At 29.0% G+C, this 21,499-nt stretch overlaps 1 protein-coding gene across 2 annotated transcripts; it reads right to left on the bottom strand.

Annotated features, from left to right (window-relative positions):
- Window positions 1–6,173: 6,173 nt before the first annotated feature.
- LOC132938753 (transcription factor E2F6-like) lies at window positions 6,174–21,184 on the bottom strand. 2 transcript variants are annotated; one of them, XM_061005772.1, is made up of 10 exons: window positions 20,683–21,184; window positions 18,298–18,404; window positions 15,215–15,336; window positions 12,525–12,654; window positions 12,207–12,432; window positions 12,034–12,134; window positions 11,655–11,812; window positions 10,234–10,350; window positions 9,958–10,171; window positions 6,174–8,025 (listed from the first exon to the last, which is right to left on the bottom strand). In XM_061005772.1, the coding sequence occupies exons 2-10, from the start codon at window positions 18,371–18,373 to the stop codon at window positions 7,901–7,903; spliced, it is 1,269 nt and encodes a 422-aa protein (XP_060861755.1). In that variant the 5' UTR covers window positions 18,374–18,404; window positions 20,683–21,184; the 3' UTR covers window positions 6,174–7,900. The 2 variants fall into 2 exon arrangements, with proteins under 2 accessions (XP_060861755.1, XP_060861756.1); XM_061005773.1 differs by lacking the exon at window positions 20,683–21,184 and adding an exon at window positions 20,093–20,534.
- Between the last annotated feature and the right edge of the window lie 315 nt (window positions 21,185–21,499).

Raw genomic sequence — 21,499 nt, 5'->3', positions numbered from 1 at the left:
CGGGAAGACAACGAACGAGACTTCAAGACTGGCGGGCAGCAAAGCCGGGTCGAGAAGTCTACCAAAGCAATCAGCGGGCCTTAAGCCAACAACGTTACTTACAAATAAAATGTAAAATTATTTTCAATGTGCGCCCATTAAGGGACAAAACAAAACAAAAGGTGTGAATATGAAATTTATAAAATGTTACATTTACTTAATTTCAATAAACGATGGCGGCGTCGCGGAAGTAATGCGAAAGCAATTCCCGCGGCGCCGTCGGTTATAAACTGGAAAAAAAAAAAAAAAAAAAAAAAAGGTAACTATAGTTGACGCGAAATCCAAACGATAGTGAACGCATTGACTCACCAGTAGCTAGATATCTATTAAAAATTAAAATGTAAACAGAACCAGTTAAATCAGCATAAAATAAAGTCACACACATCCTACGTAATACCGTTATGAGTGCGTGCCGATATCTTAATAAATTGTCGTTGTTAATGGTTTTATTTGATGCGACCGATTTCTACAAACGACAGTCTAGCCGTTGTTTATTATTCTATAAAATGTTAGTTTATTATAATGGTGTGTGAGCATATCATTACAAAATGTACGTTTAATTTATTAAAATTTAAAATTTACCTTAGTGTGATCGCTAACTTTTCTGCTGGTGAAATTGGTTTTTTATTTTTTTTACTTTGTGGTAAAGTTATTTCGTTTTCAAGCATAGAAAGTAAAAAATCAAACTGTTGAATATTGACACGAAAAAATTCACGAAATTTTATGTTATTATTTTTTAATGTTTATTTTAACACTTCGTAAAAACCTTCTGTATCGCAATACTTGAACATATCATCTGTTCCCTTTTTTTTTGGTTTCAGATAGGAAAATATAAAATTTTCTTCATCTTCTTCCAATAATAAAGTCAAAATGTCATTATTATTAATATACATCTCCATAATAATTAAAACAAAACTGTATTAATTATTAATTATAATTAAAATCACACACGCGTCTGTATGTGGACAGGTTTGCGATTGAACTGAACATTATGTACTTTGGAGCTACTATGGCTACCAAAATCGCCGCGACATGTCGCGCTTAGTAAAAGGTAAAACACTAAAACACAACAGAAAAAATGCGTCGCGACAAGTCACGATGGTCGGTCGCGACAACATGTCGCGCCTTACAAAACGTACCTTTAAAAAACTATTAAAATAACAGTTTAGGTAATTATAGTATAACCATCTCATTTTAATGTAGATGTTTATAAAATAATATAGGTAATTATAATAATTATAAAATGTGAGAAAATACTAAAAACCAATTTTTACAATGGGGACCCCGATAAATCGGGGCCCCCAAAGTTTTACTTTGCTAACTATTACCGGCTAGTTGCGCCACTGTGCCCAGCCATGCTTAAATGTTTCACTGTTTATTTATTACTTATTTAAAATCTTAAAAGTATTTGAAATGTATTATTTTAAATATTTTCAGAATGGATGTTATATTTGGACATTATATTATGTAGGTATTTATAAACTATTAAGTAAAAACATTTTAAATTTTAGTAATTCATTCAATAAAATTAAAAATAAAATAAAATGAAGGATGGTATTAGATATAATTATTTAATAGGTACTTTAAGTTATTTTCTGAAGGATACATCTACCTATTTTTATTTATTATTAATAATAAACCAAAAAAAAGGAACACAGTACCTATTCACTTGGATTTTACACTGTTTTAAACATATTTAAAACATTGACTTTTAAACATAACAACCCTGATAATTTTCAAAATATGTCGACTCTTTTTGATCTACCTATTTGACATTTTCGTTAAAAACTTTTCGCTTGGTCAAAAAGCTTGAAAATTGAACACAATAGGTTCCTCATATTTTTTTTACATTACATATTAAAATAAGAGTTATACGTAACATTTATTACCTATTTAACTGGAAATAACATTTGCGTCGTCTTAATCCTATTTGAATATATATATATAACTATATAAGATATATGAAGTAGGTAAATGATAAATCCATCTATTATGTAGATACAATATTATAGGTACTGGGTAATGTACTATCTGCAAGAGGCACTAAATCCTTCGAAATCAGTATATAATATATTATGTTACAACCTACCGTTCACACAAGGGCGTAATTAGGGGGATATCCCCCCAAAACTTTTTTTATACTGTTAACATTTTCATCAAATTATTGATAATGATTAATGAGTAATGACCATTCATGTTTGCTAAAAACGTATATCCCCCCTCCCCCCCCATACGTGGCCGTTCCCACTCTATGAAGTACCTATTACGAAGTATATATACCTATAACAAGTAACTAGTAACTATTAAACTATAACGCGAGTACATGACTAGGTACACGTAAGTTTTGAGTTCGGTCGATGTATTGTTGCTTGTTTCTTACTTTCATCAACAATGAACGCGGTTTTACACAGTGGCGTCATTTGGGGGGGGGGGCAAGGTGGGCATTTGCCCCTGTCTGATTTTAAAAGCAGACCGATGGGCCTGTGACGGGTTGTTGCCGTTTAATCATTATTATATCTTATTACCTCAAAAACGTACCTATTTTTATAATATTTTCAGAAAATATTTTATCGTGTACTAAGAAATTATTGTCACAAAGATACATTTTTAATTAATAATTGATAGTTGGAATACCTTATACCTATATTGTATATTTATATTTAGACACATGCGGGCACGTGCATGTTTGTGTGTTAGTGTGTGTGTGTGTGTGTGTTTTGTGAAGGAAAAAAACATAATATTGTATGCACAACAATAATAGTGAATAATAATAGTTAACCTTTATTGACCATTATAGACATTTTAAAATTAATTATGAAAATCTTCAAAGTGATTTTCCATCTGCAAAAAATTTAATAAATCATGCAAACAAAGACCGAGATGATGGAATTCATGACCTTTATTCTATTTCCAAAATTTTAAATCAACTTCCAAATGCTTTTCAAGAAACTCTTAAAATTGTAAATATTCTTATGACTCTGCCTGTTACTACTGCTTCCAATGAACGATTTTTTTCTTCTCTAAAATTAGTTAAAACCCATTTACGGCTAACAATGGGAAATGAACGACTGAGTGATTTACTGGTCATTGCAGTGGAAAGTGATGTATCAAGTAAAATTAATTTAGACGATGCAGTCGATACATTTTCAAAAATGAAAAAAAGAAGATATCCTTTAATAAACTAATAATATTTATATTAATTAATAAAAATTTTCAAAATAGTTTACTGAGTTTTAATTGGTATAGGTATACAATAATATTTCTGTAAAATATCTGGTTCCTTGTATTTTCAAATTATGTTGTTACCTAGAAGAAAAGGTTGTATTAATTAGAGAAAAAAAAAATTTTAATTATAATATAAGTGAAGTGAGAATGGTAATTTGATAAAATGTAAGTAGATATTTTCTTACGAGCGAAGCGAGCAATTTTTTTTTACTCATTTGGGCCGGTCTAAACCTTTGCCCCCCTCTATTAAAAACTGAAATGACGCCACTGGTTTTACAATTTTGAAAAATTACTGACGATTTCTAATTATTTCACCTACGTGCATGTTGTATAGACATTTTGCGACCATTTTTCTTAGCCTTCCCACCATTTAAGAATGCTTATATAAGTACGAAAATCGGGTTATGTACCTACACAATACCTTACCAAGGACTTTTGTAAATTGTCTGTGCTGCAGCAACCTTTAATGAACTACAAGCTATATCGGCAACGTTTTTTGTATTGATTTAATACGCTGTGGCTCCATCCATAGTATATGATCTATAAGGTTGAGATAGAGAGTAACCTATACAATTGATAAAATATGTGTGATTAGTACAATATTGAAAAGATTAAAACATTAAGTAATTAAAAAAAAAGAGGAATTTGATTATGCTAGTTGGGAAAACAACCAGTGGTAAATATTTTTTTTATAGGATTAGTTTTGGTACAGTAGACGTTTTAGATTCTGAGCGAAGCGATGAATGTATTGATTTTACAATGATGTGTGTTTTTTTTTTATTATTTTTGTGTCTGTCATCACCTTTTAGGACAGTAAAAGTGCTTGGATTTTCTTCAATAGTAACTTTTCTGAAAGGAAAGTGAATCTAGTTGGTACTTTGGGGGGTCAAAAGGGTCAAAATTTCCCAGTAGTTTTCACAAGCGACGTGAAAAACAAAAGAAAAATTAAGAAAAAACGGGAATTTTTACGCAAAATCTGTTTTTGAGAAAATCGATTTTGGTTTTTGGTGTAACTCTAAAACAAATGACCATAGGGACATGAAATTTTGACTGAATGTTTATATTAGCATTTTCTATACACCATAAAATTTACAAAATATTTTGACTCTTTTTGAGCTGTTTACGGCCATTGTCAGTTTTCAATTTTTTCAGTTTTTTTTCTATAAATATCAATAAAATTTTATCTGTTGAGTAAAAAAGCTTGACAATTTAATAGAAGGCTCCTAGGTTATTGTTTCAAAGGCAGATGAAAAAAATTAAAAATCCTTAGTCACAGTTTTTATTTATAAGCATTTAAAGTTCAAATTTTGACAAAATACGGAAAAATCACGAAAAATAGCAAATTATTTTGAGTTGAGAATTCATAAAAATTTTTCTTTTTAAATCTAAGATTTGAAAATGTAATATAAGATAACTCATAAGTTTGTCTACCTTTATCAAAAAAAAAAATGTCTAGAAGAAATTTAAATTAAATTTTTATGAGCGTCTGAAATTTATATTTTTACAACATTTGATATTTACTCGATTTCTCATGTAACAATTTTCTTATTTTATTGTAATTAAAAAACCGAATGACTGTAGATACTTGAAAATTTCACTGAATGTTTATATTAACATTTTCTATACACCATAAAATGTTGAAAATATTTTGACTCTTTTTGAGCTGTTTACGGACATTGTCAATTTTCAATTTTTTTAATTTTTTTTTCATTAAATATTAATACATTTTTATTTGTTGGGTAAAAAAGCGTGAAAATTTAATATAAGGCTCCTGATTTATCGTTCTAATAGCAGTTGAAAAATATGAAAAATACATAAGCACAATTTTTTTTTATAAGTATTTAAAGTTCAAATTTTGACAACATTTATCAAATTTATAATTTATTAATTATTTTGTGGTTAAAAATTTATAAATTTTTAACTTTTATGGCTAAGGATTGAAAATTTAAAACAAGGCTCCACGTAAATAGGTTATATATAAATTACTTTATTCACAATAATATCATCAAATATACTTGCTAATATCATAGGCTGACCGACGGTTTTCGCTCAGAATCGTTTTTCTCATACAATGATATTATATCATTGAATTCAAATTTAACACCATCCATTACAGTGACCCACTTGTAACCTACTGTACAGCAGAGTGACATCCACTTATCCACCTTTTTTTTATATGAATATGACACAAAGTTGAAATAAACCGGGCCTAAATCATTTACAAAGGATTGCCTGAAAGATTACGAGTCAATTGGCGAGTCAATTGCTTTCACCCCCTGGCTATGCCTTTGTATCTATATTTTATTATGAACAATTTTATTTTATTGTAGAAGTACTTACATTTTATTATTACCTATAGGTAATAAACAATACCAAAAAATTAAACATATCACATACTTCAAATTAAAAATTAAGTAACTACCTATTCAATACTAAAAAAAAATTATTTAAAATATGTGACATTAAAAGTATTTGAATACTGTTACTTAAAAAAATGAAACTAATTGTTGTATTATATTTTATTCAACACCTGATGTCCTGGTTTATTAACATGTCCTGCACAGAATTATTGTCACTCAGTATAAAATATGTATCAATTATGTATAATTATAGCAGCTCAGTAGATAAAGGTACCCCAAAGTTGTATTTATTTCAATTTAAAATTCCTGTATATATTATATTAAATATCTAATACTAATCATAATTATTAAAATGTTGGTCAATAAAATAAATAAGTCAAAACTATAATTATTACTTAAATAGTTAAATATGAAACAAACTTTTAATAGGTATTCACTCATTTTCTGAATTTTAAATTCAACATCCATTTATTATAACCTCTGACTTTATTAGGTTAGTATAAACTAGACAATAAGCTTGTTTTAAATGTATTAAAATAAAACTGTAAATCAAAAATGTCTATTGTATATTAATAATTAAACTAAAATAATAATAATAAATATATAAATTACATTGGCATGTTGTCCTAAAAAAAAAAAAAAATAATAATAATAATAATAATAATAATAATAAAGAAGAAAAATACCAAAACAAAAGGTGAGTTTCAGATTTAAGGTAGATATTTATCTGAAAATTTTCATTCAAATGTATTTCAAAAATTACCGACCTGTGGAAAATATATTTAACAATAAGACTCAAGAAGATTGTGAAATTTACATTAAAGCAATTGATAGGTACTTAATGAGCTAAAAGTGCATGGTAAAATGCAATTGGACGAACATTTGATTAATACAGAAACCAATTCACTAATCTTACTGAATGCTAAACCAAATTGTCATTGATAGCACAAGAGATAATATACTATATTAAAACTACTTAAAAAGTAAACTAGAAACTGATGATGTATATCAGCAATTCTCAGCTGGCGGGAGGACTCTTATTGGTGGTTACAATACCCTGATTATTTAGGTTCGCCACAGAGTTTCAAATTTAGGAGTCGTCACTGATATACACAGTATTTTTTTAATGTTAAATATCGATAAGATTAATTCATTCAAAAAAATTTGTATGCAAATTATAAAATTGGTTGATCTTGAACTAAATTTCACATCTATGTAAGAACATTATCGCGGTAAATATACGTGGTAGGAATACACATACAAAGACCTTCAGAGTTCAGACCAAATAGGTTTGTAACAACACACACTACACATTTGTATATGTTGAGTAACCAACAACTTGTAGTGTTAAAATAAATTTTAATCCAAAATGGACATCAGGTATAATGTAGTGTATCAATCGATTGAGATCGCCGGATTGGGTATAGATCATGAAGAGGAAAAAATACATTGTCTCAATATACAAGTGTATAAAAAAAAAACAAATTTGAGTACTTACATAAAGGTAAATTTACATAATTAATTTTGGAATATTAATTCTAATTTTCACTTAATCACTATAGGTAAATTCTAAATCTAAAAGTAATAAAATATACAATTTATATTTTAGACATTTTAATATACAGAAATTGATGATTTTATAATACACAAGGTGTGTTTCAGTTCTGAATGGCGAGCATACCCATTCCTTGTACAACAGTTTTGTTTTAAGGGAAAGCTCAAAATTTATTTTTAACAAATAAAAGGCACTAAATAGCATAAAATATAATTTTGTCTCTTTTAAAAATAGCGCATATTTAGCATAGTAACAAATTACTAGTAAATAAACGACCAAAAATTGCACATTAACGAAAAGGACATAAACAGAAATAAAATTGGTTAAAACAAAATAAATAATAATTTGAACACATTTTCATAACCGAATTTTTAATTTCAAATATACAACGATACTCGAAAATACTTATTTTTGTACCTTGATATCAAAATAATTGTATGTCCAAAAAATAAAAAATAGATTGGAAACTAAAATAAAAACATAATACATAGTAAAATTAATGGTTTTTAAATAATAGTTATTCAAGAAAATTTAACTTGGGATAAATTAAAATTTTGTTTAAAAAAATATGAAATAAAAAATTGTTTAATTAAATAGATATACCAAATGGTAAGTAAATAAAAGAATTGTTATACAAGGGGGAAAACGAAGGGATTTACAATTAGCAAAAAAAAATAAACACACATTTATATATATACTAAGAATAATTGTATTAACCTATTTATAACCTGAAGCCAAACAAGTCACCAAGACCCTCATCTGAGTCCAGACAGTAGTTGTAGTCATCTTCGTTTGGAGGTTCAAGCATCAAGAAAGGTTCACAAGATATCTCAAATGTATCTTTGGCTAAAAAAACACAATAAAAGGTGACTACAAATTATGAAAAAAGCACTTATTCAATAAAGCAACTAACTCATGCAATTATGAAAGAAAAAAAAAAGCTTAAAAACAGTAAGACAATGCTAGGCTAATAACAAACACTTTTTTCATTGTAAATCCAAACATAAATACATTATTATGATTTAACTATAGCAATGAGAAACAATTTACTATTGTAATTTTGACAAATATCAAGACGAAATGGTTGATAAAAAAAACAATAGCTAATATACATTACATATTTATGAGTACATACTATTTATAATTTATGAAACATGTATTTGTATAAATAATAAATAAACTCATGAACACAATATTAATATGTTAATGTTTAACAGTTTAATATAAAGCTATTATTAACATTCTCATTAGCTGCTTCACTGGACCATAATCTGAATTAAGTGGATGCACATCATTATCCATCATTAATATTATTTAAGTACAATATTTCATGTTATACACAACATCAAAATGTGTTTATGTGGTATATGAAGAAGCGCCGATTGTACATAAGGCAGAAGCAGATAACACACCAGGCGACAGCTGAATTCCATGGTGCTACAAGACATACATTACATGCGGCACTCGTAAAATTCAGCGGACGACCGACATGACTGTGTTTTCCCAACAGCAGTATACCCGAAGCAATGAATGGCAAATTTTTTAAACTTTCGGATAATGTGGATGGATGAGCAAAAATATAACTACAGTAAACGGTATAATTTTGCTTTTCATATTCCCCAACAAGTAACAACAGGGTTATAGTATTATTATAAGATTAAAAAAGCAAAAAGTATATAATACAAGACAGGGTTAGGTAATATAACAAATAAGCAAAAAAAAAATAAAAAAAAAAATTTAGTATTATTAATAATATAATAAAATAAAAACTTTGTACAACAAAATGATAATTTATTACTTTTTAAGTATCATTGAGATTCATTTAATTTGGTTTATCTATAAGAACATTATTATATCTAAATTACATTCAAATAAACAAAATTTTTATTTTGTCAAGATTAACGACTGAAATGAACCCATAAGTTATATACAAGAAAAATAAATATAAACTAGTAACTACCAAAAAAAAAATATATAAATATTTATTATATATAATGAGATTTATCTCGCAAAATTAGTTAAGTGGTAAAAAGTAATAGAAAAAAGGTGGCAATAATACTGCATTGTAACTAAAAAGTAATGACTTTATCTTGTACAAATTCAAAACATGATGTGAATAATACACATACCAAACATGTAATATTATGAATACTAATGAACTAAATATAAAATAGTATTATGACATATTTATATATATTATTCCACTTAAGGTTATTACAAATATTGCCACCTTTCAGTATTAAAATATTTGATTGAATAGCATTCAATCATTTAGATTAAATGCCACTAACCAATGAGAGTATACAACAAATGTTATGATAAGTAAATTCTATTTAATGTTTCACATTAAAAAGGTATAAGGTAGGTATCACATGTTTCAATAAACATTACAAATTATAAGATATAGTATTTTATGTAATAATATTGTTGTAAATAGAGTGGTAAATGACTGTCAATAAAAAACAAAAACAAAACAAAACGAAACAAAACAAAATAAACTACAGGTAAACCAATGAACATGATCAGCGATCGCTCATTTAGAATAATATTTCTATCATGCATCATACTGTTATTCACTTAAATAGTTAGGAAAAAGTGGAAACCAAATATAAAAGCTAGTATAGTATTAAGAAGGTTAAATATTAGTTCGAACTAAAAAAAAGTAGAAGAAAATATAAGCGAGCAACAGTAACAGTTTGGAACTTCATGGCCATATCATGCATAAACCAGGATGTGCGTGTAAAACGTAACGTGGTATATGTGTAATAATTTGCATACCGGAACCACTTGTACTAGGTATATACTGCTGATCATCCAATGGCTCTTCCTTGAATTTTCTTATTGTTGTATTCTCTACATTTTCTACAGTTTCAGATTCCTTGATGTTTTCCATCTTATATTTGTGTGACAAATATGTTGGTGACTGTTGAATAACTGAAGATTTTTGAGGCGATTTTATAACCGTATTGCCAATTGTTGAATTATTGGCCCCCTATAAAAATTTTAATTTAAAATTAATTCAAATGTTGAAACATTAATTACAATTATACTAACCTGAGATGTATACGGCCTTAACTGGCTTTGTGGTTGGTGTAAAATTGTATTGGTATTATACTCTGGGCATAAGAACACCTCTATTTCACCAGTGTTACTTTTCATATACATCTTTTGCTATGAAAAAATAAACATTTTAATATAAAAAAGGGTTAAAGTAGGTAATCACCAGGGCTTGGATTTCAATGAGAAAATGCATTTGAATATTTCTTTTTGGAATGTCTTACACAATAATTTCCAAGTACTCCATAATGTCACCGCAATATTTTTTTGCGTGTTTTTAAAGCATCTTTTAATTTTTTAAGATATTTTCTATCTATTTTTTCTATTATGATTAAAAAATTGACTTCTTTGAAATATAAACATAGTACTATATAATTTTTAACTATATAAGAAGAGGTAATTTGGTTTTAAAATAAGGCTAAAATGTATCTTCACACCAACTAATTAACCAATTAAATCACATACAACTTTTATCAGAGTATTATAGTGTAGTACAGTACCTAAAATAATGTAATACAAATGATATATATATTTTAATTATTGTATTTAAGCATTGCAACTATGGCCATTATCTGTTTTGTTGTTTTGTAAGGGGGGGGACGGTTGGTAGAAACACGTTTTTTAGGTTTGGCAGAATTTCAAGTTGGGCACCTGTAGGTTTCTGCCATGCCCACAAATTAAATGTTTACTCGTTTTTTTTTTTTTACATTTATAAATATCCGCATATAATTATACATATTAAATTCATTTTTAGATATTTTTAGTGCATTTAAATCCGAGCTCTAGCAATCCATCTGCTGTAGAGTTAATATTGAGGGTACTTCATCATTGAGGAGTAAGTTACAATCATGTAAATGTCAAATTTTTTTTTTGACATTTATAGAAAAAAAAACAAACAATTCTTCATTTTAAATGTCTGTAAATAGCTCAGAAAGAATCAAAATATTTTGAATATTTTATCATATAGAAGATAAAAAAATGCTAATAGAATGAGTTCTACTTAATGTGATCACTGGTTTGTAGAATTAACCGTTTATTAGAATAAAAAAAGAAAATCCCAAACCAAATCTTATGTTACTAATGTTAAATTGACCCAGTGTCGCTGGTCCACATTTAAATTTACATCATAACTTTATTGTGATCATGAGTATACTAAAAATATGATTATAAATAAATATATATTAGGGTTAGTACATCTATATTAAATAATTAAGATATTGAGGTCGCAAAGTTTTGAAATTGCCCGACCACATTTTAAAAACTTAGGCGCCATTGAATTGATCTTTAATTAGAATCAATTTAATGTACATTCTTATCATTTTTAACTAATTAATTTATAGGATAAATTTAATTTTTAGAACCTTTCATTGTAAAATCCCTCAGTTCAGAATCTAAAATAAAATTAATATTATACTTACATCTCCATCAGTGTGATCTTGAGGTACTTGTAATTCAGTTTCTGGAGGGGCTTTAACAACCAAAACAGTCTTTTGTCTAAATGATTCAATTGACCTAATATCTTGATAAGTAACATATCCAAATCTTTTATCTTCTGTCAGTTGTTTTATATCTCGTTCTATAAAAAAATATTAATAAAATATTTTATCATACATATATACCAATGAAAAAATAATATTTTATTAATTAAAAAATTGAATTAATAAGCATATGGCTTATATCCACAGTATTTCATATTATTCTTAGAAATTGCATCATAAACTCAATGTTGATCTAATTAACAAAATTAATGATGTTTGGAAGAATTTAAAAACTTTATTTTAATTATTTTAACCATACCAGTATTTAAAATCAAATTATCTAATTCTTCTTCTTTGGCTTTCATTTTTTCTAAGTCCTGTTGAACATTATTTTTGTCAGACCCAAATGCATTTCCACCCCTGAAAAAAATTGTTTTGTGAATACCACACTACTTACAAGTCTACAAGTATAATATATTTTGTGCAACTTACTTCCATTGAATATTATTTTTGGATTTTTTTTCCAAAATTCCAATACCTTCTAGAACATTGGTTATGTCATATATTCTTCGTTTTTGTACATCCAACTTTTCTGATGCTATATTTAAATCAACAACACCATCTGTAGAATTTTCAAGCAGACCAATAAATTTTTTGGTCAATAAGCCCAAAGAGGTATCATAACGTGTTGGACGTTCAGAACACTTCTTTCCTGCTACTAAAATAATAAAAATTGTACATTTATTACTTAAATTTAAGCATACATTTAAATAAATTAAAATTTATTATTTAACATATTATTTTTCTAACCATTTTGAGCAGGACTGGGTTCACTACCAGCACTTGAACTGGACCATTTTCTCATAAGCTTAGCTGTTGAAGGTGTAACATCGTCATATCCAAAATTGAGTGACTCTAAATTTAATCTTCGTTTTACACCCTTAAACAAGATATCAATAAACGATAATACAAGTTAGAATTTGAAAATATAGAGAAATACCAGTCTTTAAATAAATAAACATAGGATTATTTATTTTCTAGAATATTAGAACCACTCATGTATTTTACTCATTGTGTACAACATTTCTTAAGTAAAAATAAACATTATTTCTATATAAATTTTTTTGGGGGGACAGGGGCAGTCATCAGTTGAGGCTGTAAAAATTCTTTAATTTTCAACTTAAGGATAGGTTCTGGTAGCAACTTGGATCTAGTTGAAACCTTGAGAGGTAAAGAGAAAAAAAAAATTAATAGTAGTCTTTTCTACTACTTATCAAAAAAGTCGAAAAAAAAAATTAAGGAAAAACTGTAATTTTTAAGTAAGCCCAGTTCTTGATAGTCAATTTAATATTTTTTGGTCGAACTTAAAAATGAATAAGCAGATACATGAGATTTTCAACAAATATTTGTATTATATTATGATTTTCTGTACATGATAAAATTTTCAAAATATTTTAACTTTTTTTGAGCTATTTACATTTGAAATTATCCAATTTTTAGATTCTGAGTGGAACGATGAATGAATTGATTTTACAATGATGTATTTTTTTATTTTTGTGTACACAATTAGTAGTTGATTTAATGTTTCGATTTTCAACTTCAGTATATTGTTCAATGGGAACGTGAATCTAGTTGGTACTTTTGGGAGGTCAATATTTAACATATTATAGTTAAATTATACTTTTAAATTATTACTTATAGTTTTCAAAAGTGCCCGGAAAAACAAAATAAAAAGTAAGGGAAAACGGGAATTTTTACGCAAAATCGGTTTTTGAGAAAACTGATTTTGGTTTTTGGTGTAACTCTAAAACAAATGAACGTATATACATAAAATTTTCACTGGTTGTTTATATTTGCATTTTCTACACACAATAAAATTTTAAAAATATTTGATTTGTTTTGAACTGTTTAGGAACATTTTCAGTTTCCAATTTTATTAGTTTTATTTTCTATAAATATCAATAAAATTTTATTTGTTGGGTAAAAAACCTTGAAAATTTAATGCAAGGCTCCTGATATAACAAATATTAAAAATACATAGGCACAATTTTTTTTATAAGCATTTTAAGTTCAAATTTTGACAACATTTATCAAATTTATAATTTATTAATTATTTTGTAGTTAAAAATTTATAAAATGTTTAACTTTTATGGCTAAGGATTGAAAATTTAAAACAAGGTTTCACGTAAATAGGTTATATATAAATTACTTTATTCACAATAATATCATCAAATATAATTGGTAATATCATAGACCGTTTTCGCTCAGATTCGTTTTTTCTTATACAATGATATTATATCATAGAATTCAAATCCATTACAGTGACCCACTTGTAACCTACTGTACAGCAGAGCGACATCCACTTGCCCACTTTTTTTTTTTTTATAAATGTCGATCCATTTTTTTTTTTTGTTAGACAACTTTTGAAAGTCCATCATTGTTTTCAATAATTAAAAACTACTGAAAATACATAGCCACGATAGGTATCTTTTTATAAGCATTTATCAAAATAGAAAAAATTTAAATTTGTAATTAGAAATTCATAAAAAATTTCCTTTTGAAACTATAGTCATAAGTTTTTGTACTTATTACCAAATAAGGAAGTTTACTGGAAAGTCTTCAACTTTAACTTATTATTAATAAAATTTGTATGAATTTCGATATTCACATGTAAACTTTTTATAATTGGTAAAATATTAAAATATTTGAATTCTTTTTGAAAAAAATTTTAAATTTTCAATGTTTATTCTATACATCTTGATAAATACTATTTAATGAGTCAAAAAGTTTGAAAATGTAATGCAAAGTTCCTAATAAGTTAATATTTCAGAAATTTAAAAACATTAAATACCTATAAGTAAGCAAATTTAAAAAAAATATAATATATTTTATGTTCAAATTGAACAAAATTCATTAAAACCACGAAAATTTGCAAATAACTTTGTAATTAAAAGAATGCCTAAAATTTTTAGTAATTTTGTTGTGATTTAAAAATACTATTTGTGAGGTACTTAAAACTTTTAAAATGTATAAGTATATTTTTATATTCTATATACACAACGGCATCATTTTCATATATGTTTTTGTCAAAAATGAATTCAACCTCCTGTGTTTAGTAATAGTAAAATAAATTACTTCAATAGCAACAGTATCGTAATATGACACTAAATAATATAGGCTGACAGTCTCTACTCAGAAATGTATTTTTTATATACAAATATAAAATTAAATCAAATTTAACACATCCATTACAGTGACTAACCCACTTGACACCTGGTGTACAGCAAAGTGGTACCCACTTTCCCACTTTTTCATTAATAGAGCTATTAGTACTAAATAATTGATAGGCTATTTAATACATAAATAAATGAGTGTTGTAAAATTTCAAAATTAAGATTATCTAGTTTTTTTATTTTAATTCATTTATGTTATCCAGATTAGGTACATTTTGTTTTATTTATTAAATACTTAACCATACAAGTTAAAAATTAATTACTTACTTGTGACTTTGTTAATGGTGATGTAAGAGGATTTGGAATGATTTGATTTTGTGGTGTCATGCCATATTCATGATCTAGTAAATGATATGGTGATGGTGTTAAGAAAGTTGTCATATTTTGATCTGTAAAATAAATATATTATATATGTTTAAATAATATACAACATGAACAAAAAAAAAAACAATTAAATTAAGGCTTGAAAATAATAATCTGTAATATTTATATTATTAAGTCAAAAGCTTATCTATTTAAAATCATCTAGTAATGAAGTGGTTGTAACAAAAAAAATTGTTGTTATGGTGCACTCTTAATTATTATAAATAGTTATTTACAAATATGTCAAATATATAAATTATGCAACTTAAATATAATAAGTAGCTAATATAAATTAAAGTACCTATTTAGCTAAAAATAATTACATCGTTATAACTGATTTAACTTTTTGTAACCGGTTGTCTATGGGTCTCTTAGTGCATAGGTAATGGCCACCACGGTACTCACGGTCCTTAAACAATACACCGTCAAATGTCTATTGGGTAAAACCTATGAACATTAACCATCAACTTCTACAACTCAAATAGCATTTAAAGTTAATGTTAGAGTGGGATATTGTAGACAGGAAATCCTGTTTTATAACATATATGCAAAATTATTAAGTTCAAATACATGATAACCATCATTTTAATTTTAGAATATAATTAATAAATAATACCTAAACAATTTATATACAATGAATTGAGTTTTTGTTTAAATTTCTTCAAGTTTAAGAAACGTTTGCGGACTTTTTATTTTTGTTGCTACGCAAAACAACTAAGATAGCATTAAGTATAAATACACAGGTAGTACTTGCTAATACTACAATATAGCACATATATTGACAGATCAGTTTAGTAAAATACTAGATCCTTTGTTATAAAATAAAAAGGTTATAATGAATTCTTCTGTCTCCTAAGATTAGCATAAAATTTAATTTAAAGGGTTCACAACAAACATTTAAGATTTAAAATAAAATCTCCCCTCTGGTCATATGGTATCCAAATCTGGGGCCAAGCCAAACCATCCAATATAAGACCCATACAAGCTTTCCAGTCTATATGTCTTAGACAAATAACTGGAGCCCCATGGTATATGACCAACGACGCATTACATAATCCCAACAGTCAACGAAATAGAAACTTGTCATTACAAAAAGTTTCACTCCAAACTGCACTCGAACCAAAACCCTCTAATCTCCCGCACGTCTTCTATAACCATCCCCAACAATCCTCCGAGGAGGTTAAAAAGAAAATGGCCAAGAGACGCTCTTGCCTAACGGTCTCCATATTATATGAACCCATCAAATTAAATAGGAGGTACTGTTGATGGACGGTTTTCCCTCCTCAAGACATTCAAGTCATTTTAATTACCTATGTTATCAAATTTACTTACTGTACAAATTGTATAGATTGTAAATATGCTTAAATAAATTAAATATAAATATAAATATAAAAAAAAAAAAAAAAAAAAAAAAAAAATAAGATTAGAAATATTGATAGGGTATATGAATTAATTGGAACCAAAAGAATTATGTCAATGCTTTAAAAATAAAATGAACAATTTTTAAATAAACAAAAGCTACTGTTTATTAAAATAATATATGAATATATGGACATATAGCTCATAATATATTATATAGAAAACGATAGGTAGGTTATGTATGTATGAAATATTAAAATAAGTACCTACTAAAAGTGTCCAGATAATAAACTTAGTGTACAGGCTACAACAGGAAGACCTGACAAAATAAATATCTTTTGTTCTAACCAATATTTTTTAATTTTTAATTTTAATTTATATCATTTACAGACGCTTATGTTAAACGTATAGTAGGTATGCCTACATTTTTTTAATACTAAAATATAAAATTTAAATCTGAAAAATATTTTTTTTTTTTTTAAATTCAAAATAGCCAATTTGTAAATCTGTTTTTAGGAAAAGTTTGGTTGTTAAAACATTTATTTGAGATAATTCATATAAGTAGGTAGTTTAATTTTATTAAATCTCATTATATTTGTTAAGTTAAATTGATCCAGTCGTAAAAAAAACATTTAAATTCAAATAGTATACAATTTTTTTTAATATTATATGAGAATTTTTAAATAGCTACTAAACTTGTTAGGTAATATCTAAAATAATGAATTACTTAACTTCAAAAAATTGACATTTAAAAAATAAATCATTTGACTTAGTAAATGTTTTTAAAATCAAGTTTTTTAGAACCAAATTTACAAATTGGCTATTTTTTAAACTAAAATTATTATTTTCACTATTAAAAAAAAATAAAAAATGTTAGGTATACTATATGTGTAGTGTCTAAACCAATAAATTATATAAAAAATAAAATTAAATAACAAAAGTTATTACATCTGTCAGGTCTTCCTGTTACACCCTGTAATGATGACTTAGAACTATAATTAACTAAACTTAAGAGGATTCGATACCATGATTTTCTGCTTTTATCTAACACACGAGCGACATAGTAATTTAGACATGTGTTTTGCCAAATATTCCAATGGATCTATTGAAATGATAAGAATTCTGAAAACAGATTTGAATTTGTCGTCAAATCTACTTGAAATCGACTTTCCCACATGTTTGATATTATCCCCCCAAATTCCTAAAAATGTCATTTAAAAAAAAGAGTATTTAAAAATGTTCATATTTTAATTTTTGGAGTAGTTAAAATCAAAAATGTGGGAAAGTCAATTTCAAGTAGACTTGACGACAAATTCAAATTTGTTTTTAGAATTCTTATAGCTTCATTAGAGCAATTGGTATGTTTGGCAAATAACCAGTCTAAAATCCTATGTTTCGTGTATGTTAGACAAAAACAGAAAATCACGGTATCGAATCCCCTTAATAAGATAAACCTAAGAGATTAGGTATCTATATAAAATATGTATAGGTAGATTTTATATAAAATTCTATATAATATGTATAGGTAGATTTTATATAGTTGATAGTTATAATTATAACTAATAAATTAATAGTAAGTACTTAGTTAAATATAAGTAAGAAAAAAATAAACTTAAAAAATCACACACCTAATTTAATTATTGCTGTATTTGGAGTAGAAGATCCATCCTCGTCCAGATTCAACATCCTGCATGCCTTAGACATTTTGTACAATATACTTCAAAAAGTGTTAAACCTAAAATAAATATAAAATTTTGCTGTTAAAAATAAATTATTTTTTAAGTTTTTATAAAATAAGACAGGTAGGTACTAAATATAAAACCTTACACCACTAATTTAAAAGTCCTCAAATATTCAAGGAAGCCAGGAAAAAACTCCAAGGATGGTAAATCATAAGCTGGAAAGAAGAAAATGAGTTCTGTACTGGGTTCTTTTAACAATATCCCTCCCACATCATAAACAAAAAAAAAAGTACCAAATATATTATTTATCATGTTGTAAGTAGATGCCTACATTATTTTTCATAAATTAGTAATTAGTAATCATTAGATAGGTATCAGCTAAATACACCTGAGATAAGAAAATAAAATATACTAGGACATACCTACCTGCCTATGATGTGCATTAAGATTTGGTATTTTAGTATTTTATGAGGGCAACAATGTTGAACATTTTATTTGTTGATTTCTGTGGGTTTAATATTTTAAATTTAATTTTGTTATGGGGTTGCACAAGGAATAATGATTATCATACAGTGTCATTGGAAAAGGAGGAAAAACATTTTTATTACTCATTAAACAACTTGAAAATGTAATAGGTACAAAAGGTATTTCTCATATTATGGCAAATTTACAACTATTTAAGATACAGGAATAATCAATCAACTCCTCCTACAACTATTACTAACATACTATTATATTATAGATAGGTAATTGATATTTAACACTAGTTGATTTAATGGGATTGATCAAATAAAGCTACGATCATATGTATTGATTATTATTAAAAAAGGGTTTAGACCTAATAAGTATGTTAACAATATATTTTAAATATGTAGATATATGTTATTGGAACAAAATGTATATTGAAATTAATTAATTAATTATTAAACCTACCCAAATATTATTTGCAGAAATAGCTTATTGAAAAATATGCGTAATATAAGATTAATGTATTTAAAAGAATGTCAACTACCTATTAAATAATTATAATTTAATTATTAGAGAATAGTACCTACCTATATGTATAAACTAACTAATGAAACATAATCAATGAGGTAGGTAGATAGGTAAAGTTATACATTTTAAACTTTTAAAGTATTTAATGCAATTCATTTATTTTATAATTTAGATTTAAGATAGTTGATTATTTTATAGGTACACGTAGGTAGTAGGTACCTAGGACAGATATAATATATTTAGTAATTTTTTTGTCATGATCATCAAAAACAAGGACGGATTTCTTGGCGTGTCTGGATTATCACTTTATCGGCTTACTGAGATGACTCTAGCATTAGTACAAGTTTAGAAAATTCAAAAATAAATATTTAAAAAGGTTCAGATTGATAAAAGAATAAAAGCTGTGTTTGCAGCAGTGTTAGAGAAATTACCTAGGTACATCATTATTTGTTTCCACCCCAAGTTCAACGGGAACGTTGACAAAGAAATACAAATGAGTGAAATTCAAACACGCCATACATCGAACAGTAGCTAATACAAAAAGCATCAAAATAAGATTTCTAGACAAAATCGAACAACAGTGCATAACTAACAAACAAATTCATCGGCGGTCCAGTTGACGTGTTGAAAACGAAAGGGTTGTATATGATGAGCAAGACAAAGGGATATGATAGGTAGCGACCAGTTGGAAAAGTGTTGGCTTTGTCGAGTTATCGGTGTGCACGGACAGTAACGAAAACATTACCGAATCGACGGACGAGGTGTTTAGGTGGACACAAACAACACTGTCGCTGGCTCGCTGCCCCTAGGGTTGTTTTACAGAGCGACGGACTACTGCGGCCGGTTCGCGTGGCAACGGTGACTTGCGGCCGCGACGTACGACGAGCACATCTCATTTGACGAACGGAGTGCAGCGGCACGGCGCGACGAGACGGTGCGATTTCAAAAGTCCCGGAAACAAAGGGGATGAAGAGCCAGAGACGCTGTAACGGCGGCGCGGAGATACGCGGATATAGAGGTTATGTTTTGGCTGGTGCGCGCGCGACCGTACCAACGCACGAAACGCCGCGAACCGCCTGGCGCGCTCGACGGCCCGATAGGTAGGGGGGTGATGGTCGGATGGCCGGGAGGGGCGGTGGAACTTTGGTCGGAAAACGCGAAAACGGGACGGCGCAGAGTACGCGATATTCGCGCGAGGCTTTTTGAAACGGCGGCGCGACGTCCGGTCATCCGTGGGAGGGGGGTGGCGACGGATGCGGTCCAGATGCCGGAGGCGCGGTGTCCGTTGCGCGGGAGTCTGCGGGACACCGTGCTTGGTAGTTGCGTTACACTTACCCCGAGAAATCGTCGGCGGTGACGACGAAACGCCGGTCAATGGTCGGCCGCAGTGGCGTTGACGGTGCGGCGATCGCGTCCCATGTCGTCGGCGCCGGTGGATATGGCTCGGTGGGCACACGGCTCTCTGAACGGGTTACGGCCGGAACGCGAGACAAGACGTTAGTATCCAGTCGGCGATAAACAACACTGAACACAACCGAATTGTACGGAACACACGCACACGTACACAGGCACACACTCACACACATGCACACACGCGCGCGCGATGATTATGTGGCGGCGGCGGCGGCGGCGACGCGTACGCGGATAATACGTTACACTGCGGCATGGGAAAAGTCGTAGCTGCTCCTGTCCCGCAAACACACCGGGACGACAACGGTTCTACGCGTTTGTAAAGCTATTTCGTTCCCTCGGGATTAGACGGTGGACAGTGGACACGGGTTACTTTTCGTAACGCGGCGGCGGTGGAGCCTTTGTTTACGCGGACCGACTGTGCTGACGGTGGTGGTGGGGAGGGTGTCGCGCGGCGGGGAATCCAAGCGGTCCGTGTGCGTGTGCCGGCGGTGGCGGGGTGCGACCAATCGGGTGGCTGCTGCCGTGTGCCGTTGCCGTTGCCCGGCCAATGGCGGGCAGGCCGCGCGGCGGCAATCGGCGTTCAAACCGTTTCCCGCTCATCGAGAACAGCTGTTGGGCTCGACCCCGGAACCCCGCCGCGTAGACCGGCTTTCCCCACCACCGGGTCGGAGACCGCCGCCGCGGCAGGAAGCGCGCCAAAAATCGGATTCCTCCGCGTGCTGCAACACAACACACGGAC

The sequence above is a fragment of the Metopolophium dirhodum genome, chromosome 2 (genome assembly GCF_019925205.1).
Source record: "Metopolophium dirhodum isolate CAU chromosome 2, ASM1992520v1, whole genome shotgun sequence".
In the NCBI taxonomy this organism is placed as follows: Eukaryota; Metazoa; Arthropoda; class Insecta; order Hemiptera; family Aphididae; genus Metopolophium; species Metopolophium dirhodum.
Note: the sequence above shows the minus strand (reverse complement) of the source record. Positions and strands in the feature narration are given on the sequence as shown.

What these genes read in the sequence shown, in the direction of transcription:
- LOC132938753 (XM_061005772.1), bottom strand. Translation starts at nt 18,373, where the DNA reads ATGTCTAAGGCATGCAGGATGTTGAATCTGGACGAGGATGGATCTTCT. An exon ending in TACAGCAATAATTAAATTAG is followed by an intron (nt 15,337 to 18,297) that starts GTGTGTGATTTT and finishes TTTATTTTACAG; the next exon opens with ATCAAAATATGACAACTTTC. An exon ending in ACCCAGTCCTGCTCAAAATG is followed by an intron (nt 12,433 to 12,524) that starts GTTAGAAAAATA and finishes TTATTATTTTAG; the next exon opens with TAGCAGGAAAGAAGTGTTCT.